This window comes from Cynara cardunculus (genome assembly GCF_001531365.2).
Source record: "Cynara cardunculus var. scolymus isolate 2C chromosome LG 15, CcrdV1, whole genome shotgun sequence".
In the NCBI taxonomy this organism is placed as follows: Eukaryota; Viridiplantae; Streptophyta; class Magnoliopsida; order Asterales; family Asteraceae; genus Cynara; species Cynara cardunculus.
In genome coordinates, this window is record NC_037542.1 from 19,497,348 (window position 1) to 19,519,426 (window position 22,079).

The 22,079-nt window shown below is 33.4% G+C and overlaps 2 protein-coding genes and 1 long non-coding RNA gene across 3 annotated transcripts in view; 2 read left to right on the forward strand and 1 right to left on the reverse strand.

Annotated features, from left to right (window-relative positions):
- The first annotated feature begins 7,633 nt into the window (after positions 1 to 7,633).
- On the forward strand, positions 7,634 to 11,310 carry LOC112527771. The gene is made up of 3 exons (XR_003070774.1): positions 7,634 to 7,824; positions 8,691 to 9,051; positions 10,589 to 11,310. It is a non-coding gene; the product is annotated as an uncharacterized LOC112527771 (long non-coding RNA).
- Positions 11,311 to 12,204: 894 nt separating this feature from the next.
- LOC112528655 (ubiquitin carboxyl-terminal hydrolase 20-like) lies at positions 12,205 to 17,183 on the forward strand. Its single transcript, XM_025139677.1, has 8 exons — positions 12,205 to 12,699; positions 13,408 to 13,528; positions 13,701 to 13,811; positions 13,963 to 14,135; positions 14,246 to 14,584; positions 14,899 to 15,021; positions 15,981 to 16,575; positions 16,681 to 17,183. The coding sequence occupies exons 1-8, from the start codon at positions 12,205 to 12,207 to the stop codon at positions 16,989 to 16,991; spliced, it is 2,268 nt and encodes a 755-aa protein (XP_024995445.1). The 3' UTR covers positions 16,992 to 17,183.
- A 4,398-nt stretch (positions 17,184 to 21,581) lies between these two features.
- LOC112528745 (glycine-rich protein DOT1-like) overlaps positions 21,582 to 22,079 on the reverse strand; it is a 1,863-nt gene continuing 1,365 nt past the window's right edge. Inside the window, exon 2 of the mRNA XM_025139804.1 lies at positions 21,582 to 22,071. Coding sequence (XP_024995572.1) covers positions 21,767 to 22,071 — 305 coding nt within the window. The 3' untranslated portion in view covers positions 21,582 to 21,766. The remainder of the gene's footprint in view (positions 22,072 to 22,079) is intronic.

Sequence of the window (22,079 nt, forward strand, 5' to 3'; positions counted from 1 at the left end):
ACATTGATATATTTTTTTTTCAAAATTTTATTATATTTTTAAATTTATATTTTATTCAAAAATAAAATCATTATTGCTTTCTTAAAAACACATAAAATCGTATTATAACATCTACAAAGACACATAATAAATAGAACATTAAAATCGAGATTTGTCTCGCTGCATTGCGCGAGTACTCTTCTAGTTAATATAAATTGTTTTATTATTATTATTATTATTATTATTATTATTATTATTATTATCATTTTTAATAAATTATTTGACAAGTGATTTGAAAATAAAAAAATGGAATGTAATACAGATTTTTGTTTTCAGTTTAAAATATTAAAATTAAAAATCACGTGATTTCAACTACTAATAATTAACATTGAAAAAAAAAAAAATAATAATTAACATTGAAAAATTCACATGATTTTATTTTCATTATTCGGAATCAAATTTAAAAAAAAAATAAGATTGAATCCAAACATCAAGAAGAAGAGAATGTAACAATTTTAACCCCTTAAACTATTTTTCTATAAATAAGAGTGATAATTTTAAATGTACAAAACAGTTAAACACCTGATGATTGAACCAATCTCAATCTTCCAATTCTAATGCTTGAAATGGTCTTGATTCGGACCCGTCTCCAAAAGAAAAAGGAATAAAAAGTTAATATAATTGGTCGACATAATCGCTTGATTGGTTTGGGCATGCTTTTTTTTTTTTTGTCATTTATTCGTTAACTAATGCTTTGTATTGTATTAACATTTCTTTATTGTTTGTTTTCTTTAACATATTAATTATTTTGTTAAGAAAATTATGAACTATTTTTTTTGTCTTTTATTGCATACTCTCATGTGCTCTGAAATAAGTGTCTACAATAGAAATGACAATCCTACTCTTAATAATGTTTTTACAAGAAAATTGATCAGTTGGTTGTTGAGATCAACAATTTTAAGACAAGATGGTGTGTTTTTGGAGACTTTAACGAGGTAAGAAAATATTCGGGAAGAAACAACTTTGTCTTTAAAGAAAAAAGGATAGAAGATTTCAACAATTTTATCCACAACTCTCATTTGGAACGAGGGAAAAAGCTCTTCACGAGGATAAGTGCCAATGGGTCAAAGTTAAACAAACGTGATCTTTTCCTAGTTTCAGAAGGATTCATGAAGATATGGAACAACCTAATTGTCAATCCTGAAAGATATAAAATTTCTGATCACATCCTGTTACTTATTATCGCTGATTTTGGACCCAAACCTTTCCGAACTTTTGACATTTGGCTATAAGACATCACGGTGAATAAAATAATTATCGAGGCTTGGAGCACACAGGTTCAATCCAACGTCCCATAGTGCATTTTCCGAGATGGCTTAAAAATGTTAAAATGGGTAGTCTGAATGGCGAAACCGAAGACACAAAAAGGAGGCATCTACTTGGGAGGCCTTAGCAGAGCAAAAAGATCTAAATAAGGAAGAAATTTCCATGTGGCAAGAAGGAAATGGTTCAAGAAAGAAGCTGAAAAATCCCTGATGAGTTTAATTTCAGATTCATCAAATCCTTTTAGGTTGCCATTAACGACGATAAGCCCTCAATTGGTTTGATTTATAGTGGATGCAACTCTTGGTTCATAACTAGATCTAATCCCCATATCAGTATACCCAATCCAACCGTGAGACTAATTACCCTCGTTTGTTGTTATTATATAATAATAGCCAAAATCCTAGTTTACTGCACTTCATCTTCTCTATTTGCCTTCCCGTTGTACTCGTTTGTTTTTTAATATGTTTTTTCTGCTCCCTTTCAAAAAAAAATAAAATAAAATATATTTATCTTGTTAACTCTAAATTATGTATACATCAATTAAGTGTAGATTTAGAAATTTAGTTATCCAATTTTGGAAGTGGATGCATAAATAAAAATATGTACATTTATTTTAGGCGAAACAATTTATTATATATCAACTATTTCATCAATGACATTACCATTATCATCAATAAATTTACCCAAGTTAAAAGAATTGTTAAAGATTTCGTCACCGGTTAGAGTAACCGATCCTTCTAGAAAAATTCCATAATTGATGCGGACCAACTGGTCCTATTCCCAAACCTATCAAACTTTAATCGTACCCGAATCAATTCAGCCAATTCTCAACAAGTCCAAAGTTTTTATTACGTTTTGAATAACTCGTACTCTTTTAAATAGTGGAATCCTTTTTAAAATGAAATTGAAAATACTTTACCCCCGTACATTGCAACAAGACTTTGATGGGTGATTCCCGGAAAAAGAAGAAAACCGAACAAATTTTGCACGTTTTACATGAACAAAAAGGTCACTTCAAAACTTTTTTCCCCCTTTCTTTCTAAAAATAGTATTTTTTAATCAAGTTACAAATAAAAATCTCAACTTTCTTACTGATTATTCTTTGGAAGATTCCATGACCGATGAACCCTAATGCTCGTGTGACAATATTAAGATAGTTTTATTAAAGAATATTTAAAAACTTTAAATTACTGTAGATCACATATTTTTTAATATAGAAAGACAAATCAAAGCTAATGCGTTCAACAGTCTCAAGGATATTCGATTTACATAATAAAGTTTAATGGAATTAAAATATAACAAAAAATCTGACTTTAAAGTAATCCGAATAAAATTTGATGGAATTTGATTACATGTTTGGTTGTAAAGAATTGAAACGGAATCTCATGATAAAATTGGAATATGAACGTGTTGGGGAAGAGGTGGGCAGTAAGAGAAATTTGTTATTCTAATTCCATCAAATTTTACAAATCAAACGACCTCTTATTGTTTTTTTCAAAAACAATAAGATCATGGCCCTAATTATTAAGGAGTTGTATAATTATAAATAGCATCCAGATAACCATGGGATAACGTTCGAATTTCAAGACTTCCTTAGTAAAAAGTTATATCTTTTATTGATCGTTTTTTTAATATTAAAATATATGAGTAAAATATACTAAACTTTTAAAATATATATTTATTAAAATAGAAATAGGTATGTTTAGTCATCAATGGAAGTCAGAGTCAATGTTGAGAAGAAAGTCAAAAAAGTTCAACGAGGGTTTTCGCACGTTTTTTTGCTTAGAAACAACAAAATCCATACTGTTTTTTTCCCGAAAGCAAACTCTCTCTTTCTCCTCCGTGTGATAATTTATTAAAATCACTAATAATTACTTATTTAATTTTGTAATGATTTGTTGATAAAACAAAAAAAAAATATTTGAAAGTGGATTTTTTTTACTCAGATATATTTTTAACTTTATTAAGATAGAGTTATTTTATCTTTGAAAGTACTACATGTTTCGTCACCATGGTTATAAGTTTTTAATAGTCGTTCTTTTTTGAAAATTCAATAGATCATGTGGCTATATTTTTACGATGAGTTGGGTATTTAGTACAACCACCTCGATCCAGGTTGTTGATTTATGTAAGGACCAAACTCATTAAAACACTGTAAAGGAATCCAACTCATTAAAGAAACGCAAAAAATGTTAAAAAGGTAACCATAAAAACATGTTCTATTGAATTTTCAAAAAGACAACAAAAACGTTAAAAAACACTTGATCAGAAACGAGGGTTTGGTTCCATTGAGAACGGAAGTTATGGAGATAGAACTAAAAAAAATCTCCACCCTTGAAACAATCATAATTAAAAATTAGATCAATAATAATAAGACACGTCAAATTAATTCTCTTCTAAAACACAACTCATGAGTTAGTTTGGAATTAAAAATCTAAATTTATTTTTAATTATTGTAATTTACTCATTTATTTAAATATATATATATATATATATATATATATATATATATATATATATATATATATATATATATAGAAGAAAACACTATAATTGAAATGTATAGTGGAAGTGACAGTAAAAAGAGTGGGGCCAGTTAGGTTCGGATTTCTATTCAATGTACGCGGTCTCTTGATGGTACGTGTGGACCTCTGGGTTGACATGACATAACAAATTACTTGGAAGGGTCGTAATTTAATAAATATGAATATGTTACTATTCGCATTTATTCCTGTAACAAAAATACAGTTAATTTTAATTTACCATATTTATTTATAAATCATTAAAATTGTGATGTATATATATATTAGGTACACATTTTTTTCTTCCTATGGTTTAGAGACGGACATACAGTGGTGTCAATTTTATTTCTTCGTTGAAGGGTAAAAAAGTTTAGGTTCATAAAAGGTGCAACCGTATTAATTCTAATATTTAATAAATATTAACTTTCTTTTGTATAGTTGTTTTGCAAGATTTTTATTCGACCACATACCCGAGTTCGAATTCTGTTAATATTATTTTTAATCAAATGGTGCCACAGTTTGAAATTTTTTCTCGACATTTGTTTTTTATAGTCAAATGGTGTTATAATTTGGAGTTTTTTTTTTCTTTTTATTTGTTTCTTATAGTTAAATGATACCACCATTTGAAAAAATCTTTTGGTCCGTCCCCACTATAGTGTTCAATTTTAATTTTTTTAAAGTAATGATAAAAATAAATTAAATTATGTTAATAAACATGCATATATATATATATATATATATATGTGTGTGTGTGTGTGTGTGTGTGAGAGAGTGAGAGATACAATTGTATAAATTTTGTTGCAAGATGCGAAGTAACACTCATGTGACCGATAAAGTAAGGTGCATCGCATTTCACCATCTTTCCCCACAAAGGTAGCATACGTTCAATTTAACTTTAAGTACCATTCTTGATACAATGTGCCATGTGAGTCATATGTATATATAGCACAATATGTATCTGTATGTGAATATATATAGAGAGAGAGACACGAAAAATAGTGTGGGAATAAGAATTAAGATGAGAAGTGTAAGAAGATATTTGGACATTTGATCAATTTTAATCTCAAACTATCCCATAACTTATGCTTTAGAATGGAAATAATTAGATGCTTCTCGTTAATATTGATCTAGTTGAACTCTTATATTAAGATTAATCCACGGATGAAGATTATTTCTTATTCTTTTCATCTTAAATCTCATTCTCATCGTAACCTAAACCTAAGGGAAGAATCACGAGAGAAGGAGAATTAAAATGAGAAGCATAAGAAGAGATTTGAACATTTTATCCCTTTAATCTCAAACTCATCCATGAGTCGCGTTTGATACGAGGATTGACCCGGTGCATCTCATCCCAATGTACATCTAAGATAGAGATCCATTCTTACGTTTCTCACCTTAAGAATCAAATCCTATATCCTTTTCAAACGATCCTTTGCTTGTGTGTGTGTGTATATATATATATATCCCAATTTATTATATGACAAGTTGTTTATAAAACCATAAGAAGGTACACAAACATGGTTAAGAATTAATATATAACAATGTCATTTTAGTGTTTATTATGCATTTTATTTATATAGAAAACAATTCGGCACTACAATAAAATTGAATGTTTAAAGTGTTTAAATATCTTATAGAGTTATGTTTATGAGATAAAAATAAAGTGTCACATCTAAAAGTGTTACTGTAAATTTATGGGACTTTTTTAGGCGTCGTAACAAGTTTTTTGAACATTTTTAAAATAGTGAAGTATTAGAATTTTATAGGACACTATTTGAGGTTATAGATAGGGATAGTGATTTGCCCCGAGTTAGTGAGGAACCCGACTCACCCGACCCGAACGAGGACGAGTATTCTCCGCTAAAACGGGTCCTGGGACTGGGGATCCCAAGTAGGCTCAACCCGGGGCAGGGGGCTGTTACTCAAACCGGAGTTGGGCCCGGGGATCCCCGTAGACTCAAACCAACGGATATTTTTCATGGGGTTTGACCGGAGACGAGATGTTAATCCCCGTACCTGCCAGGGGTCAGGGTCGGAGGCTGTTACTAAAAACCGGGGCCGGGAATTACAAAACCCGCCCCATCCCCACCCCGTTGTCGTGCCTATCTATAGAACACTTCTCAAAAGTGTTTTATAAACTAGGTAATATGACTCTTTTATTTTAAAGGGTTCCAAAAAACTTGTTACATTCACCAAAAGAGTCCTATAAATTTGTTGTAACACTTTTACGTATGATACTTTGTTTTTTGATTGTATAAATTTAAGTTTTATGAATTACAAAGCATTATATTATGACACTTAAATATTATAGACGTCATATAAATATGATTTTGTTGTGCGGCTGTGCTCAAAAGTCATCATGAGTAACTATGTTTAAAAAAAATAAAAATAAAGGTGTTAGATTAAATAATTTTTTTATAAAGCAAGACGTTTTGTTTCTACGATAGAGATATGTGTTAGAGATATTATAAAGAAGCAAGAACAGTACTATGAATATATTCAAGATTGAAAACTGACGTCTGACAATATAATAGATATTATTTAGATAACCATTAAAACCCAATTATTTTCACGTGCGTTTATTTTATCAAATAGTCAATAAATATAAGGGTAGGATTACCCTTCTCTCAAAATCGGTGTTTTTGTAGTTATACCAGCTTTAAAGTATTACATGTTTCATGTAAATACAATTCATCATTAGAATTAGAGATGGCCAAAATTCGGTCCCGGGCCGGGCCTTAACCGGTCCCTACCAGGCCTAATCGCGACAAAAACCGGATGTAACCGGTCCCGACATAACCGGTCCCGATCCTGGTCCCGGTCCCGGTGATTTTCCTTGTAACTGGTCTAGGTTATTAGTAACCGGTTGTCCCAACCGGTCCCGGTCCCATAACCGGTCCCGACCGGGCCTATTCAAAAAAAAAAAAAGATTTTTTTTAAATTTTTGGTTATTAATAAATTTTTAATATGTTATTAATATGTTTGTAATATGATATTTTGAATATGTTTTATTATAAATACATTTTACTATAAATACGTTTTGTTATATATATATATATACACGTTTATAAATACGTTTTGTTATATATATATATACGTTTATAAAGACGTTTTGTAATATATATATATACGTTTATAAATACGTTTTGTTGTAAATACGTTTAAAAATACACAATAAAAATACGGTTTATTATATATATACGTTTCGTTGACTTTCGTTGACTGGGCCGGGCCGGGCCGGGCCTATAACCGGTTACATAACCGGTCCCGGTCCCAAAAAACGTCAAAAACCCTAACCGGCTCATAACCGGCGGTCCCTCAACCGGTCCCTACCGGTCTCGGTCGGTCCCGGTCCCTCTCCGGTCCCGGTCCCGGTCCCGGTCCCGGTCCTCTGTCGGTTACGGGCCGGGCCGGGCCTATTTGGCCATCTCTAATTTAGAATGATTACAAATACAAATTGTGGTCCATGACATTAGACTAAAGAGTTAACGCATCGAAACAAACAATGATTGATTAGGACCGGTGAGATAAGTGGTCCAAAAAGGATTTGATCCACTTGTATATATATATTTTTTTACGGATCTTAGTCGATGTATTTGGGGACTTTCACTTTTAACTGTTGATTTATCATAATGTAAAAATACTATAAATAAAAGTAATATTAATTAAGATGCGCACAAGCTGTACTTTTTTAAAATTAAATATATTTTTTTTATCATATTTTGGAATATAATATAAATTAATGAAATAAAAACTGGAACACCAACTTTAGTTGGATTCGAACTTTAGGCCCAAACTCGATATTGAAAAGATATTATATTGGCCCTAAATCCAAGCCCAATATTGGAGAAATTACGGAGGATGTGTCGGAGATGCTTTCGCCTCCTACCTCACTGCCAGCGGTTAACCGTGGAATTTGATCGAGTTTTTTTCTTTCTCTGAGGAGCTTCCGATGAACAACTCGATTGCATAATCCTCCTCTAAGGGGTATTTCTAGGTTTGTTTTCAATATGCTGTAATGGCTTCCGAGAAGGTTTGATTTGTTTGTGGTTTCAGTGTGATTTTTATGTTGTTTACTTATGGCCGTGGCTTGTTCCTTTAAATCTTGTTTCGAACCGGTTGTTTTTTTCGTTATTTGTGTATTTTATTGTATTAGACGTCTTTTGATTGTATCGCGAAGAATCCGACTTGGCCGTCGGTAACCTACGGTTCTTACTCTGTCTGGACTGTTCCGTTACTCTTCGTGTTTTGGTATTCTTATCAGCATCTTTAGGTGTTTTTTTAAATTTTCGTCTTGATATTCGTGTCTCCATAAACTGAGTAATTTGCTTTTTCAGAGAAGAATTATGATTAAATCAGATCTAACTTAAAATTGCAAGACATTATATGAATTTGTTGTAGCGAATGACTTCGATTATAGTTTGTTTATCGTTTTATGGGTAAGACTGCTTCAAAATGGTAAAGCTTATGAACATAAAAAAGTGTTTTCACATATTATTGGAAAAAGGGTGTAAAATTGCTTAAAGAATAGGCCCTAATGCCTTTTGAGATTCTAACCTTGTATAAGCTTACTGGTTTCACATAGTGATTCAGGCACTTTAATGTATGGCCTTAGGATTCGAGTGTTCAAAATGATGAATTGACCTATGATCTTTGATATTGGATTGTTCCAAAATGTTATGTATGTTAAGAAGCCAGGGTGTTCGAGTAGCACAAAAATTCACCAGGGTGTTTTTTGACTTAAGAGCGAAAATGCTAGTCAATGTGTAATCTAAGATCATCATCATTTTTTCTCTATAAAGTGATCTCAACTGTCAACATATTTCTGAAAATTTTACCTTAGACTGCTCTGATCATGTGTAGACAAGTGAAAGCCTGTATGATCGGAAGCTTGAAGAACCAGATGGACATGTGTCCACCTCTGCAAGTAGCAGAGTCATCAGCTACAACACTTTGTTACTCTTTTTTTAGTATGTAGATTATTTTTAAAATGTGGAGACAGGTTCCAGAGTCAGCTGCACATGTTTTCACCGTGGCAAGTAATACACAGTCATCGGTTACAACACCTTATGCCTCTTGTTTCCAGCATGTAGAGTATTTTCAAAATGCCAAGACAGGTTCCGGAGGCGTGAATATCACCCCTAAGTCATCCGCCTTCTTTGCTGGATATGCAATGGACAGCGGTTCCTTAAAAGAAGTAGCTTGGCAGGAGATTGGTAACTGGGTAAGCAATGTTATTGCTATTTGTGTTAAGCGGATGCATTAGCAAGGTGATCTGGTGCAATGACGTAGCAGATTGACTACTATAACTGTTTATAGTTTTTGATCAAACTAAATACTAGCACATAGAGAATTTTGAGTTTTCCACAATGACCAAACTTTTACTTTGGGGGCAATGTTGGACTTAAAGTTGTCTGCATGTGTCATAACCCAAATACTTCAATAATGGCAGAACTCTTCTCAAGATAAATTTTTACATCATGGTAAAAATTAAAATATAGGAAATACTGAATCTAATATGAATGTTTACGTTTCAACATAACATTAAACCTCAACTAAAAAATGTTTTTTGCTCTTGTCTCGTACCTCCATATCAACTTCGTTTATGTTTTCCCTATTGTATGTCTTTTGTACAATTTCAACAATATATCCTTTTGCTCATGAATGTTCCCCATTTCATGTGAGAATCTAGTCCTTATACTAGCCATCACCCTGTAACATAGTGTGTGTATTTTCAGTGTTTGTCCAATTATCTGGTTCAGGAAACTGATGAAGCAAGGATGGAATTATCTAATGTTAAATTTTGTTCTTCTGTACAACTTTTAATTATTGAATAGCAACATAGTTTTACCCTAAGATCATTTAATAGTTCTTAAGAAGATATTATTCCATCTGTGAAATTTATACCTGCTCTAATCATATGTAAACAAGCAAAAACATGTATGATTGGAAGCCTGAAGAACCAGTTGTACATGTTGGCAAGTAGCACACAGTTATTAACTGCAACCCTTATACCTTCATTTCAAGTATGTAGATAATTTCCCTATAGCGGAGAAAAGTTCCAGATGTGTCAATACAAATATGTAACATTTAATATGGAATGGAGGGCGCTTCCTTGAAAAGAGGTAGATTCACGAAAGTCCGGGTAAACAATATTATATTACAATTTGGCATTAAATGGATGCAAATATGTAAGAGAGTGACTACAAGAGCTGTTCATAGTCTTATAGATCAAACTAAAACTAGCACATGGTAGAATATGGATTCCACTTCCCTTATACCCTGGATCACTTTATATTTCATTTACTATATAGAGCAAACTTTTACTTTGGGGCGATGTTACAATTCCAGTTTTCAGCAGGTCTGGTTCTTTAATTTGCATCATAAGATGTAATTTTAGAGGTATCTATCCTGGCTGTATCCTTTTTCCATGAGATGGTTTTGATGGAAGACCTTAGGGTGAAAGGAGAGGAGAAAAGAAGATGCATTTTGGAGACTGGTGTTGAGATGGGAGATTTGTGGATGGAAACTGCTTCATTCATTACTTAGGAAGTTATGGGAAATCCGGTTGAATATCTGTAATGGAATGGTCGAGTCTTGCACATTTGCCATATATACTCACATATCTCACCACTTGCAATACAGGCTATTCCCAATTTATTTTTAGATGACCCTAATTCTTGAAGTTTTCTTCTGCCTTTGCCTGTTTGAGTTTTTGGATATTGGATTTATACTTTGCTTATTCAATCTCAGTTTTTCAGGTTCTGATTTATGTGTTGCTGGCGAAGGGAACCATCTATATCCATATCATTCTTGTTGGTAATGGTAAGAGTTCATTTTATCAGTTTGCTTTTGGTAGAAACTATTCAACCCGGGGTGATCCTAGATCATCCTTGATGACACCAAGCTGAGGAGGCTGAACCAAGCTGCAAGGCCACTCGGCCTCAAATAGGAGGGGTGCCATCCGAGAGTCTTTTTAGTCTTGGTGGTTGCGGGCCTTGGTGAACCGTAATTCGTTTCATGGGTGTTAAGTTATGTATTACTTCAAAGCACACAATAAAAAAAGCTGATGTTGGCGTATAAGTATCAGCTAACAAGAGACAGAGAGCAGCAGGCCCCGTCAATCATAAAGGGAGATAACGATGTGCTGATGCATATGCAAACATAATATCTGCTTTAGGGACCATGATCGGTGTAATTGGAATTAGAACAGAGTTGACGATGATGATCCAGTCGTGTTGCAAATGTTGTTGGTATGTATTTTGGTTTGATCAAAAGTCCGGCTACATTTATACCATTGGGAGACATTGGATAAATATGAGTAGAGATATCTTTAACCAAACTTTATGGTTTGAGTGGGATCTTACAACCCAGATCTTCTTCCATCATCTCATGCTTATTTGACACCTTTTATCTTGTACACATAAGAGGAGACATTCACATCAACTAATTTGTATGTTATATTATCCTGCCTTTCTTTAACATGATTCCTTTATATTTACTGGCATGTGGTAAAAAAGCAGGTAATTGTTACAAAATTACTCTTCCTTTTGTGCCTGAATAGAGTAGCAAGTGTTAAAGAAAACAGTAATAAAAGAGAAGGGTGCAGTGGCTATAATCGTATCTTCATGGGGATTTTTACTTCCATGTTTGAACGAAGTTCGATCAAACCATGAAATGCAAATGTCGATCAAACTATAGTCTTACATTAGGCCTTGTATATCATTGGTTTTCTCATTAGAGCAAATTCAATTTAAAATAAAATACTTTCCCATGAAACGGTAGAAACTTACATAAATGGATGTATAAAATATAGAACCACCATTACAACTTTTAAAAAATCATAGCACAAATTAATCTATTTATGGGTGTATTAAGTTGATAAGGACGTAATTAGGAAACATCAAATATATAATTATCTGATATTTGATGATGCAGATTTCATATGAGACGGTTAAAATTACATATAATCAATTTTTTATCTGAATAAACTTAAATTAAAATAATAGTAAAAAAAAGATGGACAATTTGTATTTAGCTATCGTTACAATTAAAAAATAAATAATTAAACAAAAAATTATATAAATGGGTACGAAATAATAATCCGTCACAAATTGAAATCGGCGTGGTTCTCTCTTCCCCAATCCTCGTCCCACTTCTGAATTGGTGAAATCCATGAAAAAGGCGGCTGTGTTTTCCCTCCCATTTTAAAAATCTCAAAACCAAAACCAAAATCAAAACCGTGTTAAAAAATCTTTCCAACCACTTTCAACTTCCCCCAATTTTTTTTAATTCCCATCCAAAATTTCCCTCTCCCCCCAAATTCAAACCCTAATTTCCCAATTTCAATTTCCCCCTTCATAAACCCTAATTTCCCATGGCTGATTCTGTTCATCATCCCTTGTCCCAATCACCTTCTTTTTTCAAATCCTTCTCCTGCCCTAAAGATTCTCTTTCCCCTACTCAAACCCTAGACCTAGATCCACACTTGAGCTCTCGTCGCTCTAAACTCCACGATCACGCTCGCTCTCGTATGTTGTTTGATGAAATAGCCCAACAACAGGAGGAAAATATGGAGAATTCCAACTCACTAGAATCGCAGTACCAAAAAGATGATGACCTTTTGATGTCAAACGAAGTTCTCGAAGATTCTGACCAACCGTTGCTATCTCCTTCTGGTGCTGAACCTAATACTCTCTCTGAGCCCTTGAGCCCTCTGGCTCTTGATGATAGCGCTAATAATCTTGTTGATGAGACTGATGCCTGGATTTCGTATAATCGAAGTCAAACCGAGGTATACAAGCCCTTTCCTTCAGTTGCCTCCAGTTCTTCGAGTTGGTACGAAGAAGCCTACGAGAAGCCGTGCATGGTGGTATGCTTTATTTTTGGTTTTGCACAAGTTTTACTGTGTATTTAAATGGTTAAATATCAACTTCGAGCTAGATTGTTGCTATTATATTTGACTGAAAATTACTTGGATCAATTTGCATTTTCACCGTCAAGCACATCATACCCTTATTGTGTATTTCTGTGTCCATGATTTGAGAAATTTTCACTCTAGTTTTTGTGGTAAACGACTTTATTCAACAATATATAGCTATCGGTTACAGAAATTATTTGGTCTTATTCCGAAAACTGTCTTCCACATGGCAATATCTAAGTCATTGATCATGCGTCTGGTTGTCTACCTCCCACAAAAATTGCACGTTTTTTAAAATAGGATGCCCATGGCAGTAGTTGTACAAGTGGTTGTGATTGTGTTTGACAATCACTTTAATTTTGTTGAAGTTAAATGCAACATTTTATTTTGGTATGGCTAGCAATCCACCACTTCCACCAATTGGCATTTTTAGTTGGATGTTTCACCCATTGAGGTATAGTATTGATCGTATTTATGCTTTTTTCCTGTGGATACAGAATGGTTGTATTTCATTTTTTATATATAGCTTGAATTTTTATGGTTTAGCTGCTACAAGTTCTCTCTTTCTCTGTGTGTGTCATGTGCATTTTGTATGAATTAGCATCTATCAAGTCCTACTGTACTTCTTCAAATTGGCTAATTTAATTACTGAACTTACAGGGTGCAGGGCTTGCGAATCTGGGCAACACTTGCTTTTTCAATGCAGTTTTGCAGTGTTTCACTCACTCTGTGCTACTTGTTCAGGGGCTATATTCGTACACCCATCCGACACCTTGTGATTGTATGTGTTAAATCTTCATTATCTGTTATACTTATTTTGATTTGTTTTATTTTTCAAGGAACAATTGTGGACTTGATACGACTTACTTGGAAAATGATATTGCCTGTTTATCAAAATTGTATTTTAAATGGTATATTTGTTAATATTATACTTTAAATGCTTGGATTTGCAGGTAGCAACGAACGGTTCTGTTTGATCTGTGCTTTGAGGGAGCACATTGAAAATTCATTATCATCAACTGGAAAAATTGTCTCACCCTGGAAATTTGTCGACAATTTGAGCTGTATCCTTGATTTTTTTCACATTTTTCTGTTAATGTTTGTCTTCTATCCTGCATTTTTCCATTTGTTTGGTTGGTACTTTGCAGGTTTAATATTTCTGTTTTGCAACTTGTTATTCAATATATTTGTAAATCTTGACCACACAACTGTTAGATTTTTCATCATCATTTCAAAGATATCAACAGGAAGACGCTCATGAGTTCTTGCAATGCTTTCTGGATAGACTTGAAAGCTCTTTAAACAATTTGAAAGTGAAGGATGATGCTGTCTCCTTGCAAAGTGACAATTTAGTCAAGCAAGTCTTTGGGGGTTGTGTTGTTAGCAAAGTGAGAATTTGATGGGTGTTTAACCTTTGTCAACAATTTACCTATTTTAGGATGCTGATACTTGATTATCCTTCGAACTTATTCTTTTTTTTTTGTTATATGAATTTCAGCTAAGATGTTGCAACTGCAATTACATTTCTGATACCTATGAGCCTTCAGTTGACCTCAGTTTGGAGATTGAGGATGCAATTAGTCTTTCAACTGCTCTTGAATCATTTACAAAAGTTGAACACATTGAAGATGAAGAGATGAGGTTTACATGTGACCAGTGTAAGGAAAAGGTCTCTGTTGAGAAACAACTTATGCTGGATCAGACCCCTCCTATATGTGCTTTCCATTTAAAGAGATTCAAAAACGATGGCTCTTATGTGGAGAAAATAGACAAGCATGTGGAATTTCCTCTAGAGTTGGACTTGCAGCCTTATACATGTGGCCGTCAGAGTAATAATGTGAGTTATATTTCTTGAATATCTTGTGGGAAGATTTCTTATATGTTTACAGTTTACTTACTGCCATATCTTGCTAGTTATCATAAAAATAGAACTCTTGAATCATATAATAACTTTATATTTGTTGTGGATAGTTCTAGGAATTGCTGACAAATTGGCTTAAAAATGGTTTTCCATTGGAGTTGGTACTATATTTGGAATTCTAATAGCTATGACAATAAAAACATTTTGAGGACTTGAGTGGTTTGAAAACAAATTTGATTGCTTACAAATATATGTACAGGTCCTTAACGCTCATTCTCTCTCATATGCAGGAGGATTTGAAGTATGAGTTAAATGCAGTTGTTGTACATGCAGCCTTTACATCTAGTTGTGGTCACTACTACTGTTACATTCGGTCTGCACCTGACACATGGTACAAGTTTGATGACTCAAAGGTAACAAATGATATCTGGATTTTTTCTTTATTCCTTAATGGGTCATAGCTGACATGTATTTGAGGGAGGTAACTTTTTGAAGCATCTAATATTTATATACGGCACAAGAATTCACACACCCTCCTCACCTTTTGATGAGGTTTGAACCTTTGGTTGAGGTACTTGCATAAAAAATTAAGCCTTTTCATTTATTTTTTCATGTTATGTTTCAAAATTTCATAAAAGCAGTGGATCAACTTATGTTGCAATGTATACAAGTTATTAGTCAGTTGTTAATTAGTGCATTTTGTCTAAAAGTATACTTAAAAGTTGTTTTTAGTGAGTAAATTTTTCACACATGATTCTTTTAGCTGTGAAGTACTGAACTTATGGTTGGTCGGAATTTTTGAGCATGCATTTCAATTGGCTATGGATATGCTGACTGCTGGTCCTAGGATTATGCAACCATGTCTTCAGGGTTACATAGAAGCTTGATAAGATTATGCCACCATACGTCTTCTGTTTTTTCATAGAAGCTTAATACTTTGTCATGGTTAAGTGGATGAGTAATGTTTTAGTGGGCATGCCTCTTAGAATAGCCTAGAGGTCCTGAGTTCAAATACTTTGCTTGTGTGTGGGCTAATGAATTACTCTGGGTGAATGACCAGGTGGCAAAAGCTTCATCCTCTTGAGTGTTGTTTTCTGGGTTTTCTAAATTCTTTTCTTGGTGATATTTTTATCAAGTGCTGGGATATCTTTTCAAGCTTATAGATTCTTTTGCTTTGCGTTCAATCATGAAACTTTCTCTTGTTCTTTATCTGTTGCATAACAGTATAATACTGCTTATGCAATGGTTTGGAACTTTCTTAGTAGTTGATAGTAATCTTCCTTGTATATGTCTGAAAAGTCATCACATTATCAACTTTTACTTCTAAAATTTGTAGTCTGGAAAACTGACTTCAAAATTTTCATTTTGATAGGTTACCAGTGTTTCTGAGGCTTGTGTGCTTTCAGAAGAAGCATATATTCTCTTCTATGCAAGACAAGGCACAACTTGGTTTTCAAACTTCATGGAAACATATAAGCCTTCCTTGGATCCAAACTTATCAAATACTTCACCCAAATCAGTACTAGAGAATGTCGATCACACCTCTACGTCTGCTGATGCAGTTCATTCCCATGAAATTAATGAATCATGTAGTAACAAAGTTGCGGCTCCTGGAGTGAAAGATCGTTCTTTCCAATCTGGCACTATGGTGCCATCCAAGTCAAGCAATTTTTCGGACTTGAATGCTTCAAACCCTCATGTTTTAAAAGAAAAATCTCCATTGACCCTTAAAGAGTATGGGTCTAACCACATGCCAGAAGTTGAGAAGAATACAGGTGTTACTCCCAGTAGGCATAATAGGCTTCAGGGGGCTGCTGATTCTGAAGATGATCCCAACAGAGCTTTCTCTACACCATTTGTAAGACCAAGTGACGGAAAAACCACTACATTTGATATCAGCCAAGTAGTTTCTCCGTCAACACCACCAAGATCTCCTGGACTGGATTCTTCTGATGATGAGAATTCAGGTAATCTTCTATGTTCCTTGTATAAATATTAAATATAATTGCCAGAAATTGTGTTTTTCAAAATTTGATGAAATTGACAAACTAACACAACGAAATGTTGTCCAGAAGTGGTTTTTGCTCCAAAGGCTGATCAATTGAAACTTGTGGAGAAACCATCGTACAAGAGGCAACGAAGCAAGGATGTTGAGGATTCCGTGAAGCATGAGGCTTTGAGACAATGCAAGAGGATGCCTAGTGCAAGAGGAAACTTGTTAATGGCTGCACTTGAGATGGGACCGAAGAGTGAAAACTCAGTGAACAAGAGAAGCAAGAAAATAGCTTCACCTCCAAGAAAGAAGTACAGCCGATCGAGTGAGGGTTTTAGGCATGATGACAAGTCGATCTCGCGTAACTTGGCCACTTCAAGTTTTCGGTAAGTTGTGGATAGAGTTGTAATATTTTAAACTCTTTTTTTTTGTTTCTTTGATAGATGAGGTGGAGTTTAAGCTCCTTGTTTGGATTCAAGTGTTTCTAGAGAAGTTGATGTTAGATTGTCTTTGTGAATGTGCTTCGACTCCACACATAACACACAGGGGGTGTAGATGGGGTTTTATTATTAATGATGAATGATGTTGCAATTTGATGTTGCAAAGACCCAAATCGCTAGAAATGTACCGACACTTGGTTGCCACCATTTTCTTTTGGTGTTTGGTACGGTGCCACTGCTTGAGTGCAGATTTGTAGAAAACGGGTGGCTACGATGAAGTAAGACATCAAAGAAAGGGAAGCCGGAAAGGTAGAGGGAGAGGGGTGGGGGGCCGGAGTTCACCGGAAAAGAAGGTCGATGGTTTCATTTAATGAGGATGGGTTTTGGCTTTTGAGGTTTTATATGTTATATACATATATATAAAAATAATGTTAATTTATTTTTTAATATAAAAATATAAAAAGGATAAAAAAAGCTCATGAATTATCAGAGGGTTTTAATGATAAGTTAGTTTCGACAACCTCTAGCATAACGAAAATGACCACCATCGTAATTCGCATGTAATTTACTCTATAACTAGTTGTGTATTCGTGCAATGTGGCGGACGTTGTGAATTTTAACGATTTTGAAGTTTCACTTGATCTTTACATATTAATACAATTTGAATAAATAAGAGTTATGATTCCAATTACAGTTTATCGATGAAAAAAATCGTATAACAATTTAAAATCCTATATATTTAAAATTCAACATATTTAAACGATTCCACAAATGTATTAGATTTACACCAAGAGCAAAAAATTAAAAGATTAAAAGTTCTAAAACAATTGAATGAGAGATGAATGAGAGAACTTTTAATAACTCATGGTGACTTTTAATTTATATATCACCTTAGGAGATAAGGAGATGACATAGAGGCATGAGAGAGTGAAGACATGAGTGAAAGATGTCAAAAGTATTTTAAAAACATAAAAAAGATAATAATGTTATTTTAATTGTAGATTAAGAGATTTTAAGACTGAATGTATAAAGTAGTAGTCTTTAATGCATTATGAGTTGTTTTTAAGACTTTGTGTATAAATGTATAGTATTTTGTGCATTAAAATTTATTTTTAAGACTTTTAAAAATCTAGTTTATAAGATAATATAGATATAGATTAATGTTAAAAAAAATATTTTTTTTTTGATTTTGTTTATCTTAGATAAATTATTAAGAAATGGTGAATTATGCAATCAGAAATTTTGGATGTGAATCATTTAGTAATTAAACAAGTGAACGTACCTACCGAGTAGTTGGTGGCCAAATTAATCAAATTTATATTCCTCCCATTTCCAAATTTAACACACCAACTTTTTTATCAATTTATTTATTATTATTTTAATTTATCTTAAAATAAGTGTTTGATTTTAAGAGTAAATATCTATTTTTTTATTTTATGTTTAATTATAAGATGGGTAAAAATATTTTTTTATTAATTAAAATATGTAATAACGTTCGTGGATATTTATCTTAAAATAAGTGTCTGATTTTAACAGTAAATGTCTACTTTTTCATTACCAGTAATACTACCACAATAAAGTTGTTAATTGGTCTTCTCTCCTAATCACTTTCAATCATCATGGCTATTCACAAAGTTTCACGTGTGCTTGTCTTGGTTTGGGCATTTCTGCTATGACGAGAGCTCTCTTGACTTTGACGTCAGCATTCTTTACACCCATGGTGGTTTAGCAGGAGGTAGTGGTGGTGGCTATGGTGCACATGCAAGGAGGACATCGGGTGGGATATGGAGGTGGGGCTGGCAAAGGCGGTAGTGGAGCGGCTGGAGGTGGACATAATGGCACAGGATATTGTGGTGGAGTCGCTGGAGGTGGAAATGGACCGATGGTGGGGGAGGAGGAGCACATGGTAGCCGTTATGGTGGAGGAGAAGGTGGGATATGGTGGTGGTGGTGGCAAAGGAGGAAGAGGATATGCTGGATATGGTAGATGAGGCGGTGGTGGTGGTGAAGGTGGTGGTGAAGGTAGTGGCGATGGTGGGTATGTCCCTTAAGAAAAATCAACTATTGGAGTCAACGTCTAAATTTCATTTCTATTAATAATGAAGATTTGACAATTAATAGATCAAATTCATAAAAGCTACCATTTGTCAAAAGTAGATGTTAATCTACGTACGTGTGTTTAGTTATGATTTAAGTATTGATGTGTGTTGTTTTGTTAATCAATAATTAAGCCGTCATCTTGCTTAATTACTTTATATTAATTTGTTTCTTGGATGACAAGCTTCATCATGCATGCATGCATGCAACCCATAAAACTAAAAGATTAAGAAATGCACAACCTAAATAAATGTTATCTAAGTCAAGATTTAATCTACACAAGAAAAATCTTCATTATTCACTACCAATATAAAAATTGGTCACTGAAGTCCTATAGTGACCAAAATTTAGGTCGTCACTAATTTATGTTAGTGACCGAATAAAAAATGGTCATAAATTAGTGACAAAACTAGAATGGTCACTGTATTTGTAAAGACTAATCTGATCACTAAAAGTCGTCACTAATTTCTCATATTAGTCACCACCACAAAGTAAGTAACTAGTTAGGTTCAAGATAACAAATCCGTTAGTTGGTGTTAACGTCCATTAGAGACCAAATATGTGGTCACTGACCATTAATGGCTTCTAGTGACCAAATAAATAGTCACTAACTAAAAGGATATGGACAAAAACTATGCTAATTTCCACCTCAATTGTATTGCAATAAAATTTAAACCTACTAATTTGTAGTAATGAAAATCAAAAATATTAATTCCATTTTCACAAGGAAAAATTCTTTGATCCGAACAAAAACAAACACGTCACTATTATATATATCATCATCAACATATGACTATCTATTAAATAAACAAACTTACTACAAGACGATTTGTTATATGTTTGATTCGTTTACAATTTTAATATTTTTTTTAACGTAACTCCATCGATCACAACTTATGTTTAGTGTATCTCTATACACGAATGTGATCAAACACGGACTATTCAAATTCATTAAAAAATAGGCTTTAAAAGACAAAGCATGTTTAGATTAGTAATTATGCTTAATACGATGTATTTAAGGAAATGTCATGTTTAGTTACTGACTCTTATTTTTGGTCTCTAATCATTTTAAATTAGTGACTACTACTTTTTTGTTACTAAAACTTTCAACTTACTGACCATCATTTCTAAATAGCACCAACTAGTTACTCACCATTATTTTGTTCACCAACCATTTCAAATTCGTGACAACTTATTTTTTTGTCATTAAAGCTTCCAACTTAATGACCACTATTTTTTTGTTATTAACATTTGTAAATAAAACCAACTATTTAGTGACCACTATTTTTGGTCACTAATCATTCAATTTAGTGGCCACTATTTTTTGTCACTGACATTCCTAAATAACACCAACTAATTAGTGACCAAACCAACTAATTAGTGACCACTATTTTGGTCACTAATCATTTAAATTTATGACTACTTTGTTTTTGGTTACTAATTATCATTTCAAATTTGTAACTACTTTGTTTTTTGTCACTAAAAACTTCAACTTAATGATCATCATCTTTTGGTCACCAAACCGTTCAACTCAGTAACCATTATTTTGGTCTATAAAAACGCATGAATTTAAAACATCAATGACGGAAAATATGGTCGTCATAAATTTAATCGTTAAAATAGATTCATATGATTTTTTTTACATGAGAATTGGTGACCACATAATGACCAAATTTTTTTTGTTACTCAAGTTCATATTAGTGAACATAAATTAGTGACGACTTTTTTCATCGTCACTAACGTTACAGTTAGTGACCAAAATATAAGTAATCATTAAAATTTTGGTCTTTAATGAAGTTTTTTTTTGTGATAGAAAAATGAAATGTAATTCAAAAAATGACTAAATGTAATCGATTATTTGAACATAAAATTATGTTTCATATCATCTCTTTTCACTTATTCAATGTCGAGGCATCACGTGATTTAGCCCAATAAACAAGAAACACAAACTACTACATTTCTGTACATTTGTTACCTAAACTATATTTTCACGTGAGACCAAATGTTTTTTGTGAGACCCATAAAACCAATTTTTTAAAGTTGCATGGTGACAATTTTGTGATTATTGAGAAGTCTCGTGACAATTTTGTGATTATGAATGTTCAGATTGTAGATATAATCCAAGGGTTGAGAATTGGTCTTACGAGTCTCACGAAAAATACTTGGTCTCATATGATCCCAAGTCTATATATACAGATGAACGATCAAATGAAAACCACTCTAATTTGTAAAAATCGTGAGTTGATATGTTTGATTTTTATCATCATGGGATATGTGGGATATGTGGTTTAAATATTTTCTCTGATTGTTTGATTTTTGTCATCATGGGATTCGATTTTATTTTATATTTGATAATTGATAATATCATGATATATATATAATTGATATTGAATTAAGAAAATGAAAATAATAATGAGAGAAAGGGGAATTAATGCATGCATGATGAAGACACGTAATAAAATTCTCTATTAAACAACACAATTAATTAAGATTACAAATTGATGGATGCAGGCAGTTTGCCAAAAATCTTATGGATTTTCTCTTATTATCATTATTATAAGTCATATATATATATAAGGAAATGTAATCAATTGCCCATTTTAATTAATGTGGACGTTGAACGAGTTTCTCAAGGGATGTAGCCACCATGACCACCACCTTCACCACTCCCACTGCCACCTCCATATCCAGCCCCGTGCTCACCTCCCGCACCACCACCACCACCTCCACCTCCTTCTCCTGAACCACCTCCACCTCCTCCACTGTATCCACCATATGATCCTCCAGCACCCCCTCCAGTTCCGCCTCCACTACCATATCCGCTTCCTCCTGCTCCTCCAATGCCAACACCTCCTCCGCCACCACCACCATGTCCACCTCCACCACCACCACCAACACCCGCACCACCACCAATCCCACCTCCTGCTCCTTCTCCTGCACCA

Excerpts from the sequence above, each read along its gene's own strand:
- LOC112528655 (XM_025139677.1), top strand. The coding sequence starts at position 12,205 with ATGGCTGATTCTGTTCATCATCCCTTGTCCCAATCACCTTCTTTTTTC. Across the intron at positions 14,136-14,245 it reads GGGGTTGTGTTGTTAGCAAA|CTAAGATGTTGCAACTGCAA; the intron begins GTGAGAATTTGA and ends TATGAATTTCAG. Across the intron at positions 14,585-14,898 it reads GTGGCCGTCAGAGTAATAAT|GAGGATTTGAAGTATGAGTT; the intron begins GTGAGTTATATT and ends TCTCATATGCAG.